This window comes from Podarcis vaucheri (assembly GCF_965113315.1).
Source record: "Podarcis vaucheri genome assembly, chromosome: 1".
In the NCBI taxonomy this organism is placed as follows: Eukaryota; Metazoa; Chordata; class Lepidosauria; order Squamata; family Lacertidae; genus Podarcis; species Podarcis vaucheri.
In genome coordinates this window covers 58,172,084-58,193,537 of record NC_138759.1, presented here as the reverse complement: position 1 = coordinate 58,193,537, position 21,454 = coordinate 58,172,084, and the positions used below count along the sequence as shown (strand labels likewise).

The following is a 21,454-nucleotide window of genomic DNA, read 5'->3' as shown; positions in this document are numbered from 1 at the left end:
GTAGTATTTTTGTGAAAGCTGCTGCGCCAACATCAGAAAATAGTTGGAGATGCACATTCATGTTTACATCCCACGGAAAACAAAATCAGGTCCAGATGGGTACCAGTATCAACATTCAGTATCAACATTCAATGCAAATTTGGATTTACACCAATGGTTTTTACCCTGAGTAGATAAAGGTAAAGGGACCCCTGACCATTAGGTCCAGTCGTGGTCGACTCTGGGTTGCGGCGCTCATCTCACTTTACTGGCCGAGGGAGCCGGCGTACAGCTTCCGGGTCATGTGGCCAGCATGACTAAGCCGCCTCTGGCGAACCAGAGCAGCGCACGGAAACACCGTTTACCTTCCTGCCGGAGCGGTACCTATTTATCTACTTGCACTTTGACATGCTTTCGAACTGCTAGGTTGGCAGGAGCCAGGGACCAAGCAACGGGAGCTCACCCTGTGGTGGGGATTCAAACCGCCAACCTTCCAATCGGCAAGTCCTAGGCTCTGTGGTTTAACCCACAGCGCCACCCACGTCTACCCTGAGTAGATACAACCCACTATAATGGTGATATAGCTTACTATATTCCATGGATACTGAGTAGTTCTGCAGTTACAGAACATAGGGCTTGGTAGGATTTAGGGGAGCACCCGAATATTCATGCCCTGATCTCACCGCAACACATGCCCTCAATGATGGAGGACACAATATCTTGAAAGAGGTGGAAACATAAACTGAGCTACAGTTGCCAACAATTGTCTGCCTTTACAGAGAATTAGTCCATAGTTGGATGGCTTGCTTTGGGTAGAGTATAGCTGAATATCAGAGACCAAGTTCTAAAACAAGCTTCTTTTTCTCCACCCCACCCTCTGTTTGCTTAGAAGAGAATCGCATTGACATACTATCTGAACTCTGGGATCACTTCTTCACAGAGACTCTTCCCACACTCCAGGCTATATTTTACCCTGTTCAGGTAAGTCTAGTTAAAATATAAGCTTGGCAGGGAGGAGAATACAGTTCAAACTTAGCACAAACTACCTCTCTGAAAGCTGTTGAGACACCCAACACTTAAACTGTAAAGAAATAGATTTCAGGTATAAACCACGGATTTCTTCAGATGTACTGCCGAACTTAAAGATATATAGGGGAGGTCTTAGTATTCTAATAGGATACAAATTCTGTGTGACTTCAAATGTGCCTTAAAACAGACTTCTTCAACCCATGTTTTGAACTGGTTTCCACCAGTTCTAGTCAGTTCAGCTGTGCGTTGCTGAGTATTTTGACCACACTTACATGGGCATACTTGATAACATAGGCAGAAGAAACTTCCAAAAAGCAAAGGAGTTGTGAAGATCCTTTGACATCTTTATATACCTTGATATGCTAATGGAGTGGAGCTGTCTTGTGGGGCAAATGGTCCATTGACTCTAAACACCCAAGAGGTCAAAAAGAATGAACCTCTCTGGAGCTTCCTTAAAGGACAAAATTTCTGCACTTTGTAAATTTCCTTTCTGGCTTCCCTTTCAATCCCTTTATAGCAGATGCGAAGAAAGTAGATTGAATCTACTGGTAGATCTCTTGGTGAGTTTTATTCTATTCACAAGTGTTTCTGACTCCCAATTGGTTAACAGATAGAAAGGCCTCTCACCTTCCCCCATAAAAAACCAGATTGCTGAAAAGGAAAAGAGGGTGTGTGTGTATAACCAGGAATGGATTTTTGTGGGAAGGTTCTGGTACTGAAAACAAATTCTGAGGGTGAGCATGTACTTACACATTCTCTCTTCTTGAATTTTGAGGGTACCCCCCTGGTCACACTTTCCCACCTGGCTCCTGTTGGTGGATCAAGTGGCTCCATTACAAAAACATAGTAAATCCCCCCCAATTTATAGTATACATTGTATATCATTTCCTGTCATTGTAGTTCCTATCAAGACATTGCAAATTGCACACACAAAATATATTTTGTAAGAAGGGTAGCTGTGGAGAGAAGGGAGTGCCCATTTCCAAGGCTGGCTCTTCATTTTCAAACCATGGGTTGATTTGCCAAAAGGCACATCCAGACAGTTAAAAGGGTGTGCATTTTGCAACAGTTAGCAGTTCAATTTTTCTGCTGTTTGTGGGCTGGATTCTCCTCCCCCTTGAGCAGGGGAACAACATAATTTTTGTTGGCCTCTTACTCAGTTGGCTTCATCAAAGGACCAACCATTCTATGTATTCTTTGTTTGACAGACCCTAGCAATCCTAACTACTGAGTAACTTTTAAATGGGTATTTTAAAATAGCTACTTTGAGATAAGAGGGCAGAGAATACCCAGTCATTCCCTGCTATATTCATTATTCTTGAACTTGAGGGACCTAACAGATAATATCCACACACACACACCCTATGGTACCCCCAAGGAGTTGAGTCACCTAAATGAGAGACAGCTACCTTGTGAACCAAAGAAGAAATCTTGTCTGGGCATGAGAAGCTTCTGGCAGCATAAATTTCCCACAGAATGAAATTCTTATGAAGGTCACATGCTTCTATGTCTGCCCCTGGCATTCTGGTATTGGCTGGCTTATCCCCCCCCCCCACACTTCCAGCTCCAAAATATCTACTAGAGGCATGATACAAGCCTCCTACTCAGCCCCCAACCTGGCAATTTCCAAAAGGTCTAGAAGAGTGGAAATACTTGCTTTTTGCTATGTATATACTAACTTTCCATGATGTCTGTATTAATTCTCTCTCTTCCTCCTTTCCTATCCCTCTTTATTTCCCATACTTGCAGCAGATGATAGACGGTATGTGTGAGAATGCCCGTTTTAGAAGGCTATGGTCTCTCTCTTGGTGCTTTTTAAAGTGATTTATTCCCCAATCCTTAATATATTAAATGGAAATAAGACTTTTTTTAAAAAAAAAAAAGTGAAATGTCTTTCCTTGTAGTATATTCAGAACTGGAGTGTAAATCAGCTGAGAAGTCAATTTCACCCAATGGTATACTGCTTTTAAGGTAGACGTCACAATGTGGTTTTAAACAATAAGCATCAATTAAAAAATTCTACGACAGTTTTTTTCAAAGATGGATCCCCGAATGTCATAGAATCATAGTATCAGAGAACTGTAGAGTTGGAAGGGACCCCAAGGGTCATTTACTCCAACACCCTGTAATGCAGGAATCTCAACTAAAGCATCCATGACAGATGGCCATCCAGCCTCTGCTTAAAAACCTCCTAGGAGGGGGAGTCCATCACCTTCCAAGGGAGTCTGTTCCACTGTTGAACAGCTCTTATTGTCAGAAAGTTCTTCCTGATGTTTAGTTGGAATCCCCTTTCTTGTAATGTGAAGCCATTGGTTCAAGTCTTACTCTCCAGAGCAGGAGGACGCAAGCTTGCTCCATCTTCCATGGGATGGCCCTTTAGATATTTGAAGGTGGCTATCACATCTCCTCTCCGTCTTCTCTTTAGCAGGCTAAACATATCCAACTCCCTCAACCATTCCTTATAAGGCTTGGTTTCCAGACCCTTGATCAGCTCCCACCATCCCTCAACATTGGCTACACTGGCTGGTGATGCTGGCAGTTGTACTCCAGCACCATCTGGGGACCCCAAGGTTGAAGAACACTGTTCTACGATAAAAGTGTTTTATTACAGAGTCTGCCAAGCCAAACTTTTTGAAAGTCTGAGAGCTGAATGGTGTCACCTAACAGTTCTTACTTCCTATTCATGGCAATATGGTTCTTCAGAAACCCCAGTGTTGGGGGGGGGAGGTACCACCTTAAGTGGGAGCTAGATACTATCAGCCCCCTTGAAACATCCCTCCAGTCTGAAGAGGATTCATTTATGAGAACACGTCTGAAAATAGTTTTCCAACCAGCTCTGAATCCACCTGACAATATTACCACTTAGGTAAAGGGACACAGGTGGTGCTGTGGTCTAAAACCACTGAGCCTCTTGGGCTTGCCAATCAGAAGGTCGGCGGTTTGAATCCCTTGATGGTGTGAGCTCCCATTGCTCTGTCCCAGCTCCTGCCAACCTAGCAGTTCGAAAGCACGCCAGTAAAAGTAGATAAATAGGCACGGCTGCGGCGGGAAGGTAAATGGTGTTTCCGTGCTCTCTGGCTTCCATCATGGTGTTCTGTTGTGCCAGAATCAGTTTAGTAATGCTGGCCACTTGACCCAGAAAGCTGTCTGTGGACAAATGCCGGCTCCCTTGGCCTGAAAGCAAGATGAGTGCTGCAACCCCAGAGTCGCCTTTGACTGGACATAACTGTCCAGGGGTCCTTTACCTTTTTTACCTTTTTGTTATCACTTAGTAATACCATTTACCTACGTAGTTATGGGGAAACTTGTCAATTACTTGACTTATATAAAGTTTAAATATGTGAAAGCTTCATAGTGATTTTTCTCAAGTTATGTCATACCACTTCCCCTCTCTCCCATCTTTCCTTCGTAAAGGAATGATAGTGTAGAATCCTGTAAAACCTTTGCACCAACACTTTGGTATAAATGAGATATTTCATCAGAATCTCCTTTCCCACAAATCATTCAATAAAGGTTTTGATTTCCTTAAAACAACATGGCCAGCCAAACATTAAATTTGGTTCAAGATTAGAATATTTATGTAATCTATAAAATAGAATTCATTATTAATTTTAAACTTGGTTTCTGTAAATTCATGTAAAGTCCAGAGTTAAGCTTTTTGAACTCTGAACTTTTTTGGGGGGTGGAAGGAATACAATTGAAGTCTCTGGACTTTCCCCCCATTATTGTGTATGTGTGTTAAAGGCCATTCTGAGTTATATGTGCTTTTAAAGCAAACATAGTTGATGGCACAACTTGAAAGCCTTACAAAGCTCTTCACAAGTCTAACTTCACAATGTTTACTTGGAAATAATTGTTTCGCCAAGTTGGTTCCTGAAAATGGACTAGAGAGAATGCCAAGTGTTTGTAACACTGAATGATATGAGGAAATAGACTCTATGAGGGAAAGAGGCTCTAGGGAGATGGCTTAATCCTTTTCCAAACACTGATCCTTCCTAGAAAGTTCCCCTTTGTTCAGACACATTATCCCCCAGGTCCCACTTCCAGCTAGACTTCCAACACAGAAGCAGTAGAAATGGTCTTGGACAATTGGTGCATTGCAGGTAATAATTGATGTGTGTGCATGTTTGTGCGAACCACTTATGACTTCCCCATTCTGTTCTGCAAATGGTCACATATCCCTTCATTCCTGTTATCTCAGCAATGTATTGAAGACACCCATTTGCAGAGGTAACACTTAAACTTCCATCCTTGGTAAGCCCTGTCATTGATTTAATATGTGAATAAGTACATTTTCACAGCAGGTTAAATTTGCAAGATAAACTATGTGCTTGATTTAGCTTGTTTACACTTACAAAGCTAATGCTGCGACCCTGCAGAAATCTCATACTTTCTACAGCTTTATCTTGTATGCCCATAAATACCTGCTCTGATACCCAAAGGGGGCAAAGCATTTCTTTGGAGCATTGGCTTTTGTTCCTATTTTGCATTTTGATGAAGATGTTAGCTGCATCATTAACCACGTTATGAATTGATGATTAACAAACGTGGATTCCCTCCAGCCAAAGATTTGCTTCAGTGGTTGCGGAGCAGTTACCTATATAACTATTCCCATGGAGAATATAGGGCACAGTTTAACTGGGTTGTGGCGGGGGCGGGGGGGGGGGAGATAGATTCATAACTGCAATGAAGCATTGGGAGTTGCTTTGAACCTCCTTATTTTCTATTTTATTGTTTTTATACTGTTTTATTGCACTACTAAACATTGTTTTAATGTTATTGTTTGTTTTTATACTGCACAAAATTTAGATATTTTTAAAATATTCAGCAATTCATAAATGCCAGTAAGCAATCAAACACTAAGAAAGCTACCACTTGTAGAATAATTTACCTGCTTGTGTAGGAAGTTTTCCTTTCCCCAGATTCTTTAACCTGCCACTGTAAATACCTCTCCATCCACATGCCTGTAGTGGCTAGGTTTATAACTTCATGTGACCAGTCATATGGTGCATTATGTTCTCTGTCCCCCTTCATTCCCCAGTTCTTACGTGAAAGCATAAAATTAACCCCCGGCATTATTTACAGCTGCTCTGAAATTGGTGTCGGATGGAGTTAAATGTACCCCAGCACCAACAGCCACTAATTCCCCCACTGTTTTCTGAATGTGTGTACAGGGCCAAGAATTGACTATTCGCCAGATTGCGTTGCTCGGCTTCCGAGATTTGGTCTTACTGAGAGTGAATTTGGATGAGATTCTTCCTCGGGTCCAAACCAAGCTTCCACCTTCCATTGTCCAGATGCTGCTGATTTTACAGGTGGGGAGCAATGCATTTCTTCTTATTATATGTGCCTTGACTAGTGAGTAGCTGGCCTGGAGAGGTTTCTGTATACTATGAAGAAAGAGGAGAACCTATGCAGAGCAGAAAAGTGCAATTGAGCAATTGCTATGAATGGCATAGACTAAGGCTGCTGTCCTAACCCCACTTACCTGATAGTAAACTCCATTCAATTAAATAGGACCTATCTTTAGGTAAAGGGACGCGGGTGGCGCTGTGGGCTAAAGCCTCAGCGCCTAGGGCTTGCCGATCGAAAGGTCGGCGGTTCGAATCCCCGCGGCGGGGTGCGCTCCCGCTGCTCGGTCCCAGCGCCTGCCCACCTAGCAGTTCGAAAGCACCCCCGGGGGCAAGTAGATAAATAGGTACCGCTTACCAGCGGGAAGGTAAACGGCGTTCCGTGTGCGGCTCTGGCTCGCCAGAGCAGCGTTGTCACGCTGGCCACGTGACCCGGAAGTGTCTGCGGACAGCGCTGGCCCCCGGCCAATAGATGTGAGATGGGCGCACAAACCCCAGAGTCTGTCAAGACTGGCCCGTTCGGGCAGGGGTACCTTTACCTTTACCTTTATCTTTAGGTAAAGGTAAAGGGACCCCTGACCATTAGGTCCAGTCATGGCCGACTCTGGGGTTGCAGCACTCATCTCGATTTACTGGCCAAGGGAGCCGACGTACAGCTTCCAGGTAATGTGGCCAGCATGACTAAGCCACTTTTGGCGAACCAGAGCAGCGCATGGAAACGCCGTTTACCTTCCCGCCAGAGTGGTACCTATTTATCTACTTGCACTTTGACATGCTTTCAAACTGCTAGGTTGGCAGGAGCAGGAACCGAGCAACGGGAGCTCACCCCGTCGCGGGGATTCAAACCGCTGACCTTCTGATCAGCAAGTCCTAGGCTCTGTGGTTTAACCCACATCGTCACCCACGTCCCTAGGACCTACCTTTAAGCAGACACAATTAAGATTGTGCTGTAAGTTACTAGCTACAAAACCATTTGGTAAAGGGATACCAATAAGCAGATTTTGTCTTTCATCTGAACCAAATAAGACTATACCATCTGTTTTATCAACTATCTTCCTCCTCATTTCCCTGTCTCATGGGGGGGGGGGGAGGAATCAATCTCTGGTACTTTTTATGCATCTGATGATGAAGGATTTTACTCTCAAACCTTACAGTTGTTTTCATTAAGTACCATAGGATTTTTGTTTGTTTGTTTTTTGCATTTTCTCACTTTCTTTACTCTGGATAGCTTAATCATGTTCCCTGTTCTAACTTTATAGGAGGATTGTTCAACATTTATTCACTCTCTTATTTCCCAGGCTTACACCATGCATTTTGTTGCCTCTGTAGCAAGCACTTAAATCCATTTTGGTGCAGCTGCTTGAAAAGCTTGCACCACTCTACTTGTTCAGCCTTAGAGGGCTTTTATTTATTTATTTTAGCAGAACAGGTCTTCCCTTGGGGCAAGTCCTATTCAACCCCATTGACCCACTGGATCCTATCCATCTACTAGGGTGTTCTGTTAAGTTACATTTGCATACCAGGTTCGGTTGACCTGGGCATTCTCAGCAGTGGGTCCTTTTTACCTCGGATAGCTTACCATGGCCTGAATCTGCAGAGTTATAGAAAGAGGTGTACATCTGCAAAGCATTAAGTATTTTTGAATTGCTCTGAATGGTTGTCTTAAGTTTTTCAAATCCTCAACAGTACTGCATTGTAACATATATCAGGTGGCCAGACATCACCAACAGTGAACTGAGTGCTAACAGTATGGGAGCCAAAATGGGGTCACTGAAAAACAAGTGGGGGTGACTGCAATGTTGGAGGAACCCTGAGGTTTGCAGAATTACAAATATTTCTAACCCTAACCCTCCTTCACAAAGATACCCAAGCCGAATGATGATTGAGCATATTCAGGAGCTGCAGAAAGCTGACTGTCCATTGGAATAGAGAAACAGAAAACCAGGATATGAGGGGAATCGAATGGCTTCTTTGAGCCACTTATGGAAACTTTATAGTATCCCGAAGAGGGTTGGCTGGAATGCTGAAAGCAACCTGCATTTTGTTGCAAGCTCCATGTAGGAGAAATAATTATGTAACAGGCTCTTTTTTCTTCATTTCCACAACTTCTTCCTGTGCACACAATTATATTTCTTCTGAAAGTATTGTGAAAGAAATATATATGTTCATATGCATATCTGTTGGATGCTTTTTTTGTTACAGGGAGTACATGAACCTACAGGTCCCAGTAAGGCCTTCATGCAGTTGGAGGAGCTTGTTAAACTCGTGGTCTCCCCATACCTCGGTTTGTGCGAAGAACACTGCTTCCCTGGTAGTACGTGTGCTCTGGGTAAGATGCATTGTATTGCAATGCCATTCGAGTTTCTTTCCCCTCAAGATCCCTTCTTAAACCAATGTAACCTGCATCTGTGTTGGTCAATAGTTTGCTTGAGGGCTGTGCAAAAAGAAAATTGGTACCCAAAATGTGTGTTCTCGTGTTAGTACTGCCTCTGCATTGTTGCAGAACACGTTTGACCAGAGACAACACAGTGCGACAAAAGAACTGTACATCAAGAGTGCTGCCTCTCACATACCACTTGCAACTCTCTTTAAGAAAACAACAACTATTGTCTGTCAGCAGCCAGCGTGGTCTAATTAATATGCAGCTTTGTGCAAGACAGAGATGGGAGAATAAAAGCTTAAATCATCCCTGAGTAGATACCAATCAATGAAGCCTTAAACATAATTAGTTTGTATGGAAACAGCCTTCATTTTTTTCCTTCCTGAGTCTTACCAAGTGATAATGAGAGTTCAGTATTCACAACCAGGTTCTGCAGGTGCTTAAAATCTGATTTTTTAAAAGTGGTAGCTTAAAAGCTTCTCGCCTCATAATACAGGTTTCTAGTTTAGTTTCTTTCCCTTCCTCTATCCTGCAAGGGAACTTGCCAAACACCCATTGTTATAGTTCTTTGCGGATCCACATGCCTTTGTTCCACAGCATCATCAGACACCTGTTGCCAATGTTCTGCCTGATCACCAGGTTGTTAGGGTGACAACGTCAACTCTATTGGAATTGTGTTATTCAATCACAACTACTTTGTGCTGCTCTTCCCAGCTCCCAGGGCTATGTTGTAGGCAAGGAAATGGCAATAAAGTCAGATCAGCACTCCCCCCTAGTACAATACTGTCTAATACCACCGCTAGCCAGTGTGTCCCCCCCCCATAGTTGCCATCATCCCTGACCATTGGCCATGCTGGCTGGGGCTGAGTTGCAGTCCATAGCATCTGGAGGGCTGCCCCTGATCTCTATAATTTCTGGCTTTCCCAGTTCTGGCCAGCACTGGACAAGGAATGTTTGAAACTGGCATCTTGTCAAAAAACACGTGTTCCCTTTATGTTGTGATTCCTGCAGCTGTGGGGCCACATTCTTGTCTTTGGATGTAATCTAGTGTGTGTTGTGTAGTTCAGTGGACACGACCCTTTGCCTCTCAACTCCTCCAGTTCTAATCCATATTTCCCCTTCCTTCTGACAATCATTGTTTCTTTGCCTGTCTTTTCAGCCTTACATTTAAACCAGGGGTTGGGAACTTGCAACTCTTCATATCTGAGTAGTCCTTCAGATTTTTCTGGCCTACAGATCCTGTCATCCCTGGCCATTGACCATGCTGACTGGGACTGATGGGAGTTGTAGTCCAGCAACATCTTGGAAAGCCACAGGTTTCCCATCTCTTTGCAAATCAGGATTGCTATGTAAAAGAATCATAGATTTGGAGAGTTCTTAGGCAACTTAAGCACACTGTATATAAATAGCTGGCATTTTATTTGTTTGTTTAAATAAATGCTGCCCTTTTAAAAGTCAAAACCCTCTAAAGGTGGCTTCTATATATGCATAATGCAATGCAGTTGCCTATCCAAAAATAGCCACCAACTTCGATTGGTAGTGTTGGGTATGTAGTCAGAGCCTCTGTTGGTCTCAAAGTGTGAGCAGCTTGGAATGGGTGATTGTATAAAACCCACATGGCAAAGCTTCTTTGACATCCTATGCATGCTGAGAACAAGAGCTTGTAGACTGGACCAAATGCCTATCTAGTCGAGCATCTTAGCCAACCTGATGACACCAGCAAGCCCACAAGGGCAACATAAACACAACAGTACTCTCCTGCTGTTGTTTCCCAGCAACCTGGCATATAGAGGCATGCTGCATCTGATCCTGAAGGTAATGATATAGTCCATCATGACCAGTAGACATTGGTAACCTTATCGTCTATGAATTCATCTAATCACCGTTTAAAGTTGTCCACTCTTGGGGTTCTCCTTCATGGAACACTGCCTTGTCATGGCAAAGGGGCTTGAATAACTCAGAGAAGCTATGAGCTATGCCATGCGGGGCCACCCAAGACAGCCAGGTCATAGTGGAGAGTTTTGACTAAACTTTCTTGGGTTCCATGATCACTGCAGATGGGGACAGCAGTCACAAAATTAAAAGACGCCTGCTTCTTGGGAGAAAAGCCATAACAAACTTAGACAGCATCTTAAAAAGCAGAGACATCACCTTGCCGACAAAGGTCCATATAGTTAAAGCTATGGTTTTCCCCGCAGTGATGTATGGAAGTGAGAGCTGGACCATAAAGAAGGCTAATCGCCGAAGAATTGATGCTTTTGAATTATGGTGCTGGAGAAGACTCTTGAGAGTCCCCTGGACTGCAAGAAACCTATCAGTTCTTAAGGAAATCAGCCCATAGTGCTCACTGGAAGGACATATCCTGAAGCTGAGGCTCTTTTTTGAACATAGCATTCCCCTGAGTATTCAGTCATTAGTCTAATGCATCCAACTTTTATATAGGACTCATGAGTGTGATTCCTATGTTGATTCCTATTCAAGTTCAAATTGTTGGGGAAAAGCACCAATGCAAAAGCCAGCTCCAGATGGCTGGAAAGCAAAACAGGATGTTGTGGTTTGCAACTGTACTATTGGCAAAAAGGAGGAGTCTATTCTCTGTACTGAGCACCGGATGTTAGCTCAGAGTGTCATGTGACCTGTACTGGAAGTACAGGGGAGGAGTTGTGACTCTTCTGATGGAGTCTGAAGGGTGCAGTCACGTTTTCTATGTACTGCTGAATGACAGGAATAAAACATGTAAATAGACTCCTGTCTGTCTCATTTCCCCTCCCTGGGGAGAATGCAGGGAGGGAGAGAAGCAGAGAGTAGCAGAGGGTGTGTTCTCTTCACATCAAGGGAGGAGAATCGCCGGTTTACGACCTTGTCTGCCGGGAGACGCAAATGGAAGGTCACAAGTATCCAGCTCAGTTTGCCCGGGGGAGGCCAGTTTACCTCTGACTGTGAGCTGAGATACTGACATGTTGCATCCTCCTTTGCCCATGCCAACTGATATTCCTTCCTTGAGCCACCCTCTCCCACTTCTGGGTTTTGCTAAAATCGGTTAGGGTGGAAGTTCCACTCTGGATATAGCTGCATGGTCCAGTCTTTTATCTGAAAGGAAAGCCCACTTAGTTTAAAGCCAACATGGTGCTCTCCAGAACTTGCTGAACTACAATTCCCATCATTCTTTATCATTGATTATACTGTTTGGGAACTGATGAGAGCTATAGTCCAACAATATCAGGAAGGCATCACGTTGGCTGCCTTTGGTTTAAATTGACTTACTTCTGAATAAACAGTCTTTGATTCATCATTGTTACCATTTGGTTCTTCCTTAATAAATATTTGTTAAGAACAACAGGCCTGAGAGACATAGGCTGATCCCTCTAGAGGAGAGCTTTCCAAACTGTGTGTCGTGACACGTTGGTGTGTGAGCTGCAATGTCTTGGTGTCTTGTGCAAATGCTCTTATAAGGGGCTAGTTTAATCTCTGGTTTGCTAGCAATACTGAATTACTGTGTCACAAAATGATTGTGTCTAAAAAGTGTGTAACCAACATGAAAAGTTCAGAAAGCTGTGGTCTAGAGTGTCTCTTTGTAGGAAACGCACACCTACTGGAGTTTGCTGCCTGACTCTATAAAAAAGAAAGAGGGTGGTAAGACCATATCTGATTACAGCTGCTTAGGTTTTACACAACAAATACATGCCTTGAGGAAACGAGATGTACTTCTCCCAGTGCAAACATAATCACAGCACAGTTTGCTATTCACAAGTAATAAAATCATGACCCTTCTCCAGAAGGAAAATGAAACAAAGTGCATGCAGACTTGCACGGTGCTGAAATTGTTTTGCCTGAAAGTTAGCCATGTGACTCTTGGGAAACTTCTCTGCTATCTTTTTGTCTGCCAATAAAACAAGGGATTGGTGTCATAAAGCAGTTTTATGAACTCAGTGGCCTTGAAAGGACTGTAGATTCAAACCCATCACATTTGCTTTCTGTTTAGAAGTTATGTGTGTGCTACTCACTGTGCATGTGGGTAAATATGCATAGCACCTGTTTCCCATGTCAGGTTTGTGGGATTGGGATCAGGTTTCAACCAGGATTGAGGAATACTATAATAAATGGATATAAGACTTACTAATTTTTATTTTAATGGGCTGTAAAACAAACACTATTGGCCACAGTATTTATTTATAAGAATATGTATACACCACCAATTCATATAAACATCATGGTGGTGTACAATAAAACTTTTAAAACATCTTAAAATTTTAACATATAAAATGCAGAGCAGCTGTCTAACATGGAATCACATTAATTCAACAACACTTGGTGAAATGAACAATTTCAGCAGGCAATGGCATTTCAGAATCATAAGCACCTGTCAGATTTCAACAGGAACAGCATTTCAAATCCATGATGCTAAAAGCCTTCGTTCACTAAGAAACTAATCAAACATTAGATCACAGTGAATGCATTATACTTCCTTCCCCTCCCCCCAAACGATCAATCTGTACGTTGCTTTGAGACACTTCTTGCGAAAAAAAGTGACTAAAAATTAATAATAATAATGATAAGGCTAAATGAGCCAGCATGAGTTTTGTACTTTTCTATTGCAATTAAAGTATGTGGGTGGAAAAGATCTGATGGGTTGAGGACTGCTTTCCTTATGTTGCCATGCTGCAATAAAAGCTTGTCTAGAGACAAAGTGACAACAGAGCTAGACAAAGGCCTCAACTCCCAATTTCACTGGCATTTTAAGAGATATTAAAGTATGTGGGTGGAAAAGATCTGATGGGTTGAGGACTGCTTTCCTTATGTTGCCATGCTGCAATAAAAGCTTGTCTAGAGACAAAGTGACAACAGAGCTAGACAAAGGCCTCAACTCCCAATTTCACTGGCATTTTAAGAGACTAATTAGACACTTAAATGATTTCCGCTGACCAGCATCTTCCTTCCTCCCCCATCTCCCTGGTAACAGTTTCCTCAAAGCAATGTGTGATGTGACTTCATTGTTTCCAGTATTTCCTTAACTCCCTGCAAGCAGCTAACAATTGAGTATGAGGATGACACCTCCCCGTGTTTCTTTTCCCAGGGGATGCTGGAGGGACTCCTGAGAGACATCATTAGGCCCTCAAAGCCATTGACTTCAGCATCCCAGACAGCAGAGTTAAGCAATATCTCCACCTATTGGCAGTTATGAAGGGGGGAAAATTCCACTCCACTTTTTCGTGAGCGCAGAATAACTCATTGCATTTTGAATGAAAGGCTTAGAAAATTGGTGGTGTTGTATAAATTTCTGAACACTTCAATCCCTGACACTCAGGCTGTTCTGACTGAGACAGCGGCTGTCAAATAAACTGTATTTGCATGAGCCTAAATGCTTGGAGGAACAAAGGAAACTGGTGCTGAAGACCAAGGTTTTTTCACTAAATTTTCGCCAACCCCTCTTAAAGGGTCACATTGTGGAAATCTTGGGTAGTGTTCTATGTCTGGACTCTGGAAATCTCTTCTTGTTCCTCTTTGGTTGAGCATATTCAGAGCTGACTTTTTGTTAAGCTTTTGGCAAGAGAGGATGGTATTCAAGTCCTATCCAGAGGAGACCCAGGGAAATTTATGAACCCATGTTAGCCAGGCCCATTAACTTCAGTGGGTCGCCTCTGAGTAAGGGTAGCATTTCTTAGTCTGTTCCCCAGCTCCAACACCAAGTTCATTTTGCTCCCCACCCCCTTTCCTTTCCCCGCATGATTGCTGGCTTCCAACTTTTACGATGAGTGGATATTTTCTTAATTTCCCCTTCCTTCCACTCAAAAGCTTTTCTGTCTCCCATTCCCTTTTATGGTTTTTCAACTGTTTTATGGCTGAGTTATTCATGATCTCTTCTTTGCACAAAGCATTTTCATTTTCTCACTTTTACAGCCTCTTTTTGCTTTTTTATCTTGGTTCTATAATGTTTGATGCTTCCACCGCTCTTCCTGTGATCTTGCCTGGATTCGTGGGCTTGTGTGTGAGATGATTACTTCAGTGAGAAGTGATTTGTGGAAATGAGGTGGCAGCTGAAAGTGGAAACAAAAAAGCTGAATCAGCTTCCTCCCCTCATATTGTTTTCCACCTCTGCTTCATTCTTCTAGTTTGTAGGCCTTTTGCTTGCAGAAACTCATTTGCATCTTAGCCTAATGTGCAGAAGCACCACTGCATTGTATTACATACTGGTTGTCTGCTGTCTGTTTCTCATGGTGCCTGATGTGGACGTGTAGTTTCCTTCATACTTGTATCTAAGTGGCCTAAGAAGAAACCTGTGGCCCTCCAAATGTTGTTGGCCATGGGAGTTGGAGTCCCAACACCATCTGAGGGACCAGGGGTCCCTCAGCCTGGCATTAGGCAAAATGAGGCAACCACCTCAAGAGGCAGATGGCTAGGGGGCAGCAACAGTTCCTCCCTGTTCCTTCTGAGTTCCTCATCTAAGAGGGGCCTGTCCTGTCCCCCCTCTCAAATCTGACCTACTGCGTGAGGTACAGGGAAGAATGCTATTCCACCATTGGTGTTGGAAGGAAGTTGCGACTGGCATTCCAGTTGGTTTCTGGTTGTGAAAGCTGTGTGAAGACACCATCTTACCATTTGCCTCAGGCTGCAAAATATCCTGAGCTGGCCCTGGGAACTGGATGTTCCTCAGGTGACATTAGTCCTATGCAATAGCATAAGCAACTAACTCAGATAAAGATGGGTAGCCGTGTTGGTCTGCCATAGTCAAAATAAAAAAAATTCCTTCCTGTAGCACCTTAAAGACCAACTAAGTTAGTTCTTGGTATAAGCTTTCGTGTGCATGCACACGAAAGCTTATACCAAGAACTAACTTAGTTGGTCTTTAAGGTGCTACAGGAAGGAATTTTTTTTATTTTAACTCAGATAAAGTTAGTGTACTAATTCTGGCACTAGCCAAACAGGAGGTTACTGGTCTTAGCATGATTCCATGCTAATTCTCCCATCTGCCAAAACTGTGGTTCCAAGTTCCACCCTGCTTTCTATTTTTAGTCACATCCCTTATCTGCTTAGCTGAACCTGTTGATCTCTCTCTCCTTGTTGCTTTAGTCAGCCTGCAGCAATTTGCTGAGTTGTCTGGCCGTAGCAGAAGAAGATTATGAGTGGCTTGTCGTACTAGCACAGGGCTGTGGAACAAAGCCTGCAGTGTTTTGCTTTTTGCTCGCTCAGTTGCTTCCATTTCGCCATTATTGGATTTTGGAATGCATCACCTTCAAGATACACTTTCAGCTGCTTTTTATCACTGTTGCTCTAAGTTGGAAGGCACTGTTGGAGGCAATGAGTTGAGACCGCCAAAAAATGAGATACAGGAGGAAACCATTGCAAAATCTAATTTTGAAAAGTGGAATCATATGCTGGCTAGCAGAAAGCATCTATTCGGATGCCTCATCATCTCATCTGATTTGAAAAAGACGAACCCAGAAATTTAAATGAGCTTTGGCCTAGAAACCTTGAACAGCATGGAGAGACCTGAGTTTTGTAAGCTGGAAGCTTCTCTATCAAAGTCCATAGAGTTTCTCCAACCATGTTTTTCATAAGCTTCCTGTATTTTGGCTTTACCACAGTGGTCCATGCATGGGTAACTTTAAGGATGTATTACTGCAACACATTCTATGTGATACTAACCTTGAGGCTTGTCTGGAGGCTGCAACTTGTGCATAATGTGAAGGCTAGGATGTTTGTGAGGCCAAACTGCCACCAGCATATAGTACCTTGCTAGGCCAAGTTCAACGTTTTAGTATTAACATATAAGGCCTTATATAGATCAGGACCAGCGTACTGGAGAGATTAAGTGTGGATCTAGACACAGGAGGGGAAGAACGCTGTAAATAAGTCAGAAATTAGATCATTATAACAAAAGAAAAAAAATCTGTATGGAAAATCGTGTTTTAAAATTTCCTGCTCTCTGGTGCAGGAAACATGTGTGTTTATAGCATGTTCAAATCACTGTTTCTTAATGTAGCTGAGTCCTAGGTCACTGTGGTCTGCAAGAAAGCTTCTCCTGCAAGTTTCCAAAGATATTGGAAGTCTGCCTCATAGTAACTGAGCTGGGCTATCAGTGTGGCCGCCCGTGTTCTTTGAAGCAGCCATTCCTGTCAAGAAACTATCTGCAATTTCTAGAAGCAACTGAATAGATTTTTGTTCAGACAAGCTTCTCCAGCTGGATAAATAGGTTTCTGCCATGGGTGTACATACTGTTTTTTGTTTCTTAAAATGCACAGTCATAGAATTCCTGCAGTGCAGGAATCTCAGCTAAATCATCCATGACAAATTCTGTTGGTATTTTGTGTTTTTAACTGTTTTCAATTCATTTCATTTTGTTTTCTTTTTTCTTTTTACATTACCTTGAGGTATCTATGTGGAAGGCAATTAATAAATAGCAACTGCAACAAGTTCCACAGCAACAAATTGCTTGATTCCATGAGGGAAATCCTGGAGGGGCACTGTCAGTCTGTGTAGACAGTACTGCATTGGATGGTCCCAATGGTCTGATTCAGTACCAGGCAGCTTCCTTTTTTTCCTGTACAGCAACATCTGGAAGGCTACAGGTTCCCCATCTGTGCCTCACTGACTTTTGAATTTTTTGACCATCAGTAGGGCATTCCCTGGACTAGTTATGTCCCAGTGTGTGTGTGTGTGTGTGTGTGTGTGTGTGTGTGTGTGGAATTCTGGCAGCTCTCTTGGCTCCAATCCACTTGCTAGGAATACATTCATGCTTTGGCATCAGTAGGGCAGGTTGCTAGTTTAGCATGGCGGAGGCGTACTTTGCTCATATCTCCAGGCAGTTGCTTTTTGCCGTCATGTTTCCACCCCTGCCCTCTGCCCCATTATTTCAGCCGGTGATAAGTAATTGCTGAAATGCAGCCTTTGCCATGATGGAATGCAGAAATCTGCTGCTCCAGCGGCACCCTAGAACGATTTCTTAGCGCGGACAATGAAGCAGATATTCATTTCCAGCTGAAAGGCCGGGAGGGGAAAGAGATGCACGACACAGTGACAACTGGAGGAATATCTTCCCTTTGCTGCTCAGAAAGATAGACTGCATTCCAGACAATGCGGCTATCAGCCTCGCTGTGCGCAGCTTTTACCGTACCAGCAGGAGAGCCTCTGCGTGGGAGTGAATGCTCTAACCTTTTTGTGTGTGTGTGCAAAGCCAAAGTGCAGTAGACTTCTTATGATTCCACAGCATCAGTTATTGATGCTGGAAAGCAAAGTATTGCTAGTGTCTCACTTCATAACCCTTCATGGAGAAAAGGGCAAGTTCTGCCAGGTTCAGTTTGAATTGGGACCAGCAATTACAAATGACAGCAGGGAAAAACTCAAAGTACTGTATTTTTCAGTGTATAAGACTAGGTCTTTTCCCTTAAAAATAATGTAAAAAATTAGGGGGTGTCTTATAAATGGTTGCATCTCCCCCCATTTTCTTAAATCTGAGTCCCCCAAAACAGGGAGCGTCTTATACATGGGGGCGTCTTATAGACAGAAAAATACAGTAGTTGTTACCACCCCCATGCTCTGCCTTGAGCTCCCGAATCCCCTTATCCAGTAGTCACAGCTCTGGCCAGTACTGCACACCAGCCTTTTCTCCTGCCAGCCCAGAATAGGGAGGGGGGGGCTGGAATCTCTCTCCTTTCTGACCTCTGCCCAGTGGGAAATACAGTTGGAAGCACTGAGAAAATGAAGGCTGTGTACACAGTAGCAGCTTAAAACTCAGCAAGTTCACTCCCCCTTGCTGCATTTCAAGTTGCACGGATGGGACATTCACCATAGTGGGATGTTGAATTCCGTACTAAGGCTGCGATCCTAGCCGCACTTATCAGGGAGTATGCCCCATTGAATTCAGTAGGACTTGCTTCTGAATAGTTTTAGTTAGGATTGCACTGTAAAACGGTAAAAAGGACTGAACAGTAACTTCATAGCCTTCAAAGCTTTATTCCAGCTGCTAAATATCATTCCATAAAATCATAGAATGGTAGAGTTGGAAGGGGCCCAGAGGGTCATCTAGTTTTAACTCCCTGCAATGCAGGAATCTCAACTAAAACATCCGTGGCAGATGGCCACCCAACCTCTGCTTAAAAACCGCCAAGGAAGGAGAGTCTATTTAATGAAGAGACTTCATCAGTGTGTAGGTAGAGAATTTCAAAGATGAGGTACTGCATTTCAAATGACCCTCCCATGAGACACTCAGGAGCTGTGTTAGAGCTTTTAAGGGTTAACAACAACAACTTTATTATTTATACCCCGCCCATCTGGCTGAGTTTCCCTAGCCACTCTGGGCAGCTAACAGCATATATAAAACATAGGAAAACATCAAACATTAAAAACTTCCCAATACAGGGCTGCCTTCAGATGTATTCCAAAAGATATGTAGTTCTTGATCTCCTTGACATCTGAAGGGAGGGCGTTCCACAGGGAAGGAGCCAGGGAGGGTTATAAGTAACAAGCTTGGGCGCCTGTATGGATGTATATTAATAGTTCTCTGTTGTATGTAATAAAAGTAAGAGATGAAAGGGGAACAACTTGTTCATGATTTCCCTGAATGACTTAGGCTTCAATCCAATGGTGTCCATGCATGAGTGGAAAGGACTTCTTCTTGCACAGCAGGACTTCCCCTTCCTCTCCTCCCATGTAACTCCAGTATCTACTTTTGGTGGTTGGGGGACCATCCTCAGCAGATTTAGGGGTGCTGCAGTTGAAAGGAAGGAGAATGAGGCCTACGACATGGGTGAAAGTCTGAGCAAGGCATGCTGGGTTTTGCCCTACCTAAACATGTGAGTAGTCATATTCAAAAGCTATGCATTCTTCTGCCACATTACTATTAGATACTGTGCCATGTAATCTGTGTTGATCTCCATGCAGCTTATTACTTCATCAAACTGTGTATGTGAAACACATTACGTTAACAATGAAAAGAATCAATAAGAATTTTGCTGGAAAGAACTGTGGCTGGGAGTCTATTTTAGTGCAAAACCCAGCTGATGTAATGTTTTGCACAGGTAGTCATTGGTTACAGGGAAAGAAAACATTGCACAACCATGAGAGCACTTACTTAAGATAATTTAGACAAATTCATGGGGAATAAAAGGTAATGACTGCATGAAGAATACACCCTTCATGGCTATATTACCTCCAGTACGGGAGACAATACTTTATTTAAATATTTTTAATTCATCATCATCATTTTTAATTTGTATACCGTATTTCTATCTTACAATACTTAAGGCGGTTTACAAGCTGAAGAAACAAAAAATGTACATCTTATAACAATCTAATGCAATACAAAAATGTGATAATAAAACTATAAAATAAGCAACCTACATCAAAAAGTAACATTCAACAATCATTAGAATTGTATAAAATAATAACATCAACATATGAAAGTTAAACAGAAATCCACTCAACAGTTACAATAAATAATTTCTAAACTATAATCAATAAAACAATGGCAAGCCACAGTACATAAAATAATACAATACAAATTGAGAAGCAGAGGCTAGAGGGTGGAGCAAGGCAGGTGGAAGGAGGCCTTGCCTGATGAAGTCTCTCCCATCGTCAGCCAACAAAGTCTCAGATCGCTCAAAAGGCCAGCCCATATTCTCAGGCTTATAATCTATGAAAAAGACACGACACAAAAGGAAAATGGATTGGGAGGGAGGGAGGTGAAGATCTTAGTTACAAATTTCTCTAATGACCAGCTGCAGTGGAAGGGCTGCAATAGAGCAGGTGTCAAAACTTGCTTCTCTCTCAGCTGTGTTGACTGAGTGGCCCTGCACACCTTTCTTTTCCCCCTGTCCTGCAGCCTGGTGTAATAACTGCTGCCAGGTGAGTAGTATGCCTCTGAATACCAGTTCTTGGGGATACTAGTGGGAGAGTGCTATTATGCTCATGCCCTGCTTGTTGTCTTCCCGTAGGCATCTGAGCAACTAGGTTGGCAGAAAGGATGCTGGACTAGAAAGGTGTTTTGGTTGGATGCAGCAAGACTCTTCTTATTTGTGTTCTTAGCGCTACAAGTTGAAATGGTATTTTTAGGAAATCTGACCTCACTTTAAATCGTACAATTCAGACTTTGAAGTCCTAATTTGACATGTTTTCATGTTCAAATTTCAGAAACGAAACTTTAATTTCAAATTTTCAAATAACCACCAGGAAATGGATTGAAGGAAATGTTTCCCAGGTGCATTAAGTTAGTATGGATATTACTAAATGCGTAGGTGCACTTTGCCATGCAAATACTGGTCTGGCTGGGACAAACTTCCCCATTTTTTTCAGCTATGGGTTATGAAGCTAGGAAGTAGCACCAAGGCATATATTGTGGTTCAATTGCTGCTGATAAAAGAGAATAAGTCAGGCTCTGATCCTGGCTTATTGGTTTAACTGACATTAAGGTAGAGTTTTCCAGTTTGGGTGCAACTGACAACTGAAGGCAGCATGCAAGGGGACAGATGAAGGAGGAGTACTTGGCCCCAATCCTTGTTTTTAGCTTCATAAACCATGTTTATTGTTGTCAATCAAATACTTGCTATCATAATTTAGAGATGGTAATTGGAAGATTTTTTTGGGGGTGGTGGTGGAAGGGGAATGCAGGCTAGTTTATTCAATACTATTTAACAGCCTTTTATATTTAAAATTAGGGTGATAGTAGAGAGAATAATGGCACATTGGAATTGAACTGAGCTTCAGAAAGCTTAATTTTGGT

The 21,454-nt window shown here is 42.7% G+C and overlaps 1 protein-coding gene across 7 annotated transcripts in view; it reads left to right on the top strand.

Annotated features, from left to right (window-relative positions):
* Window positions 1–21,454, top strand: part of PRR5L (proline rich 5 like) — a 70,581-nt gene that overhangs the window by 43,577 nt on the left and 5,550 nt on the right. For all 7 annotated transcript variants that reach the window (XM_082226387.1, XM_082226388.1, XM_082226391.1 and 4 more), the window contains exons 6-8: window positions 869–960; window positions 6,183–6,323; window positions 8,562–8,688. In XM_082226387.1, the coding sequence (XP_082082513.1) occupies window positions 869–960; window positions 6,183–6,323; window positions 8,562–8,688 (360 nt within the window). The remainder of the gene's footprint in view (window positions 1–868; window positions 961–6,182; window positions 6,324–8,561; window positions 8,689–21,454) is intronic.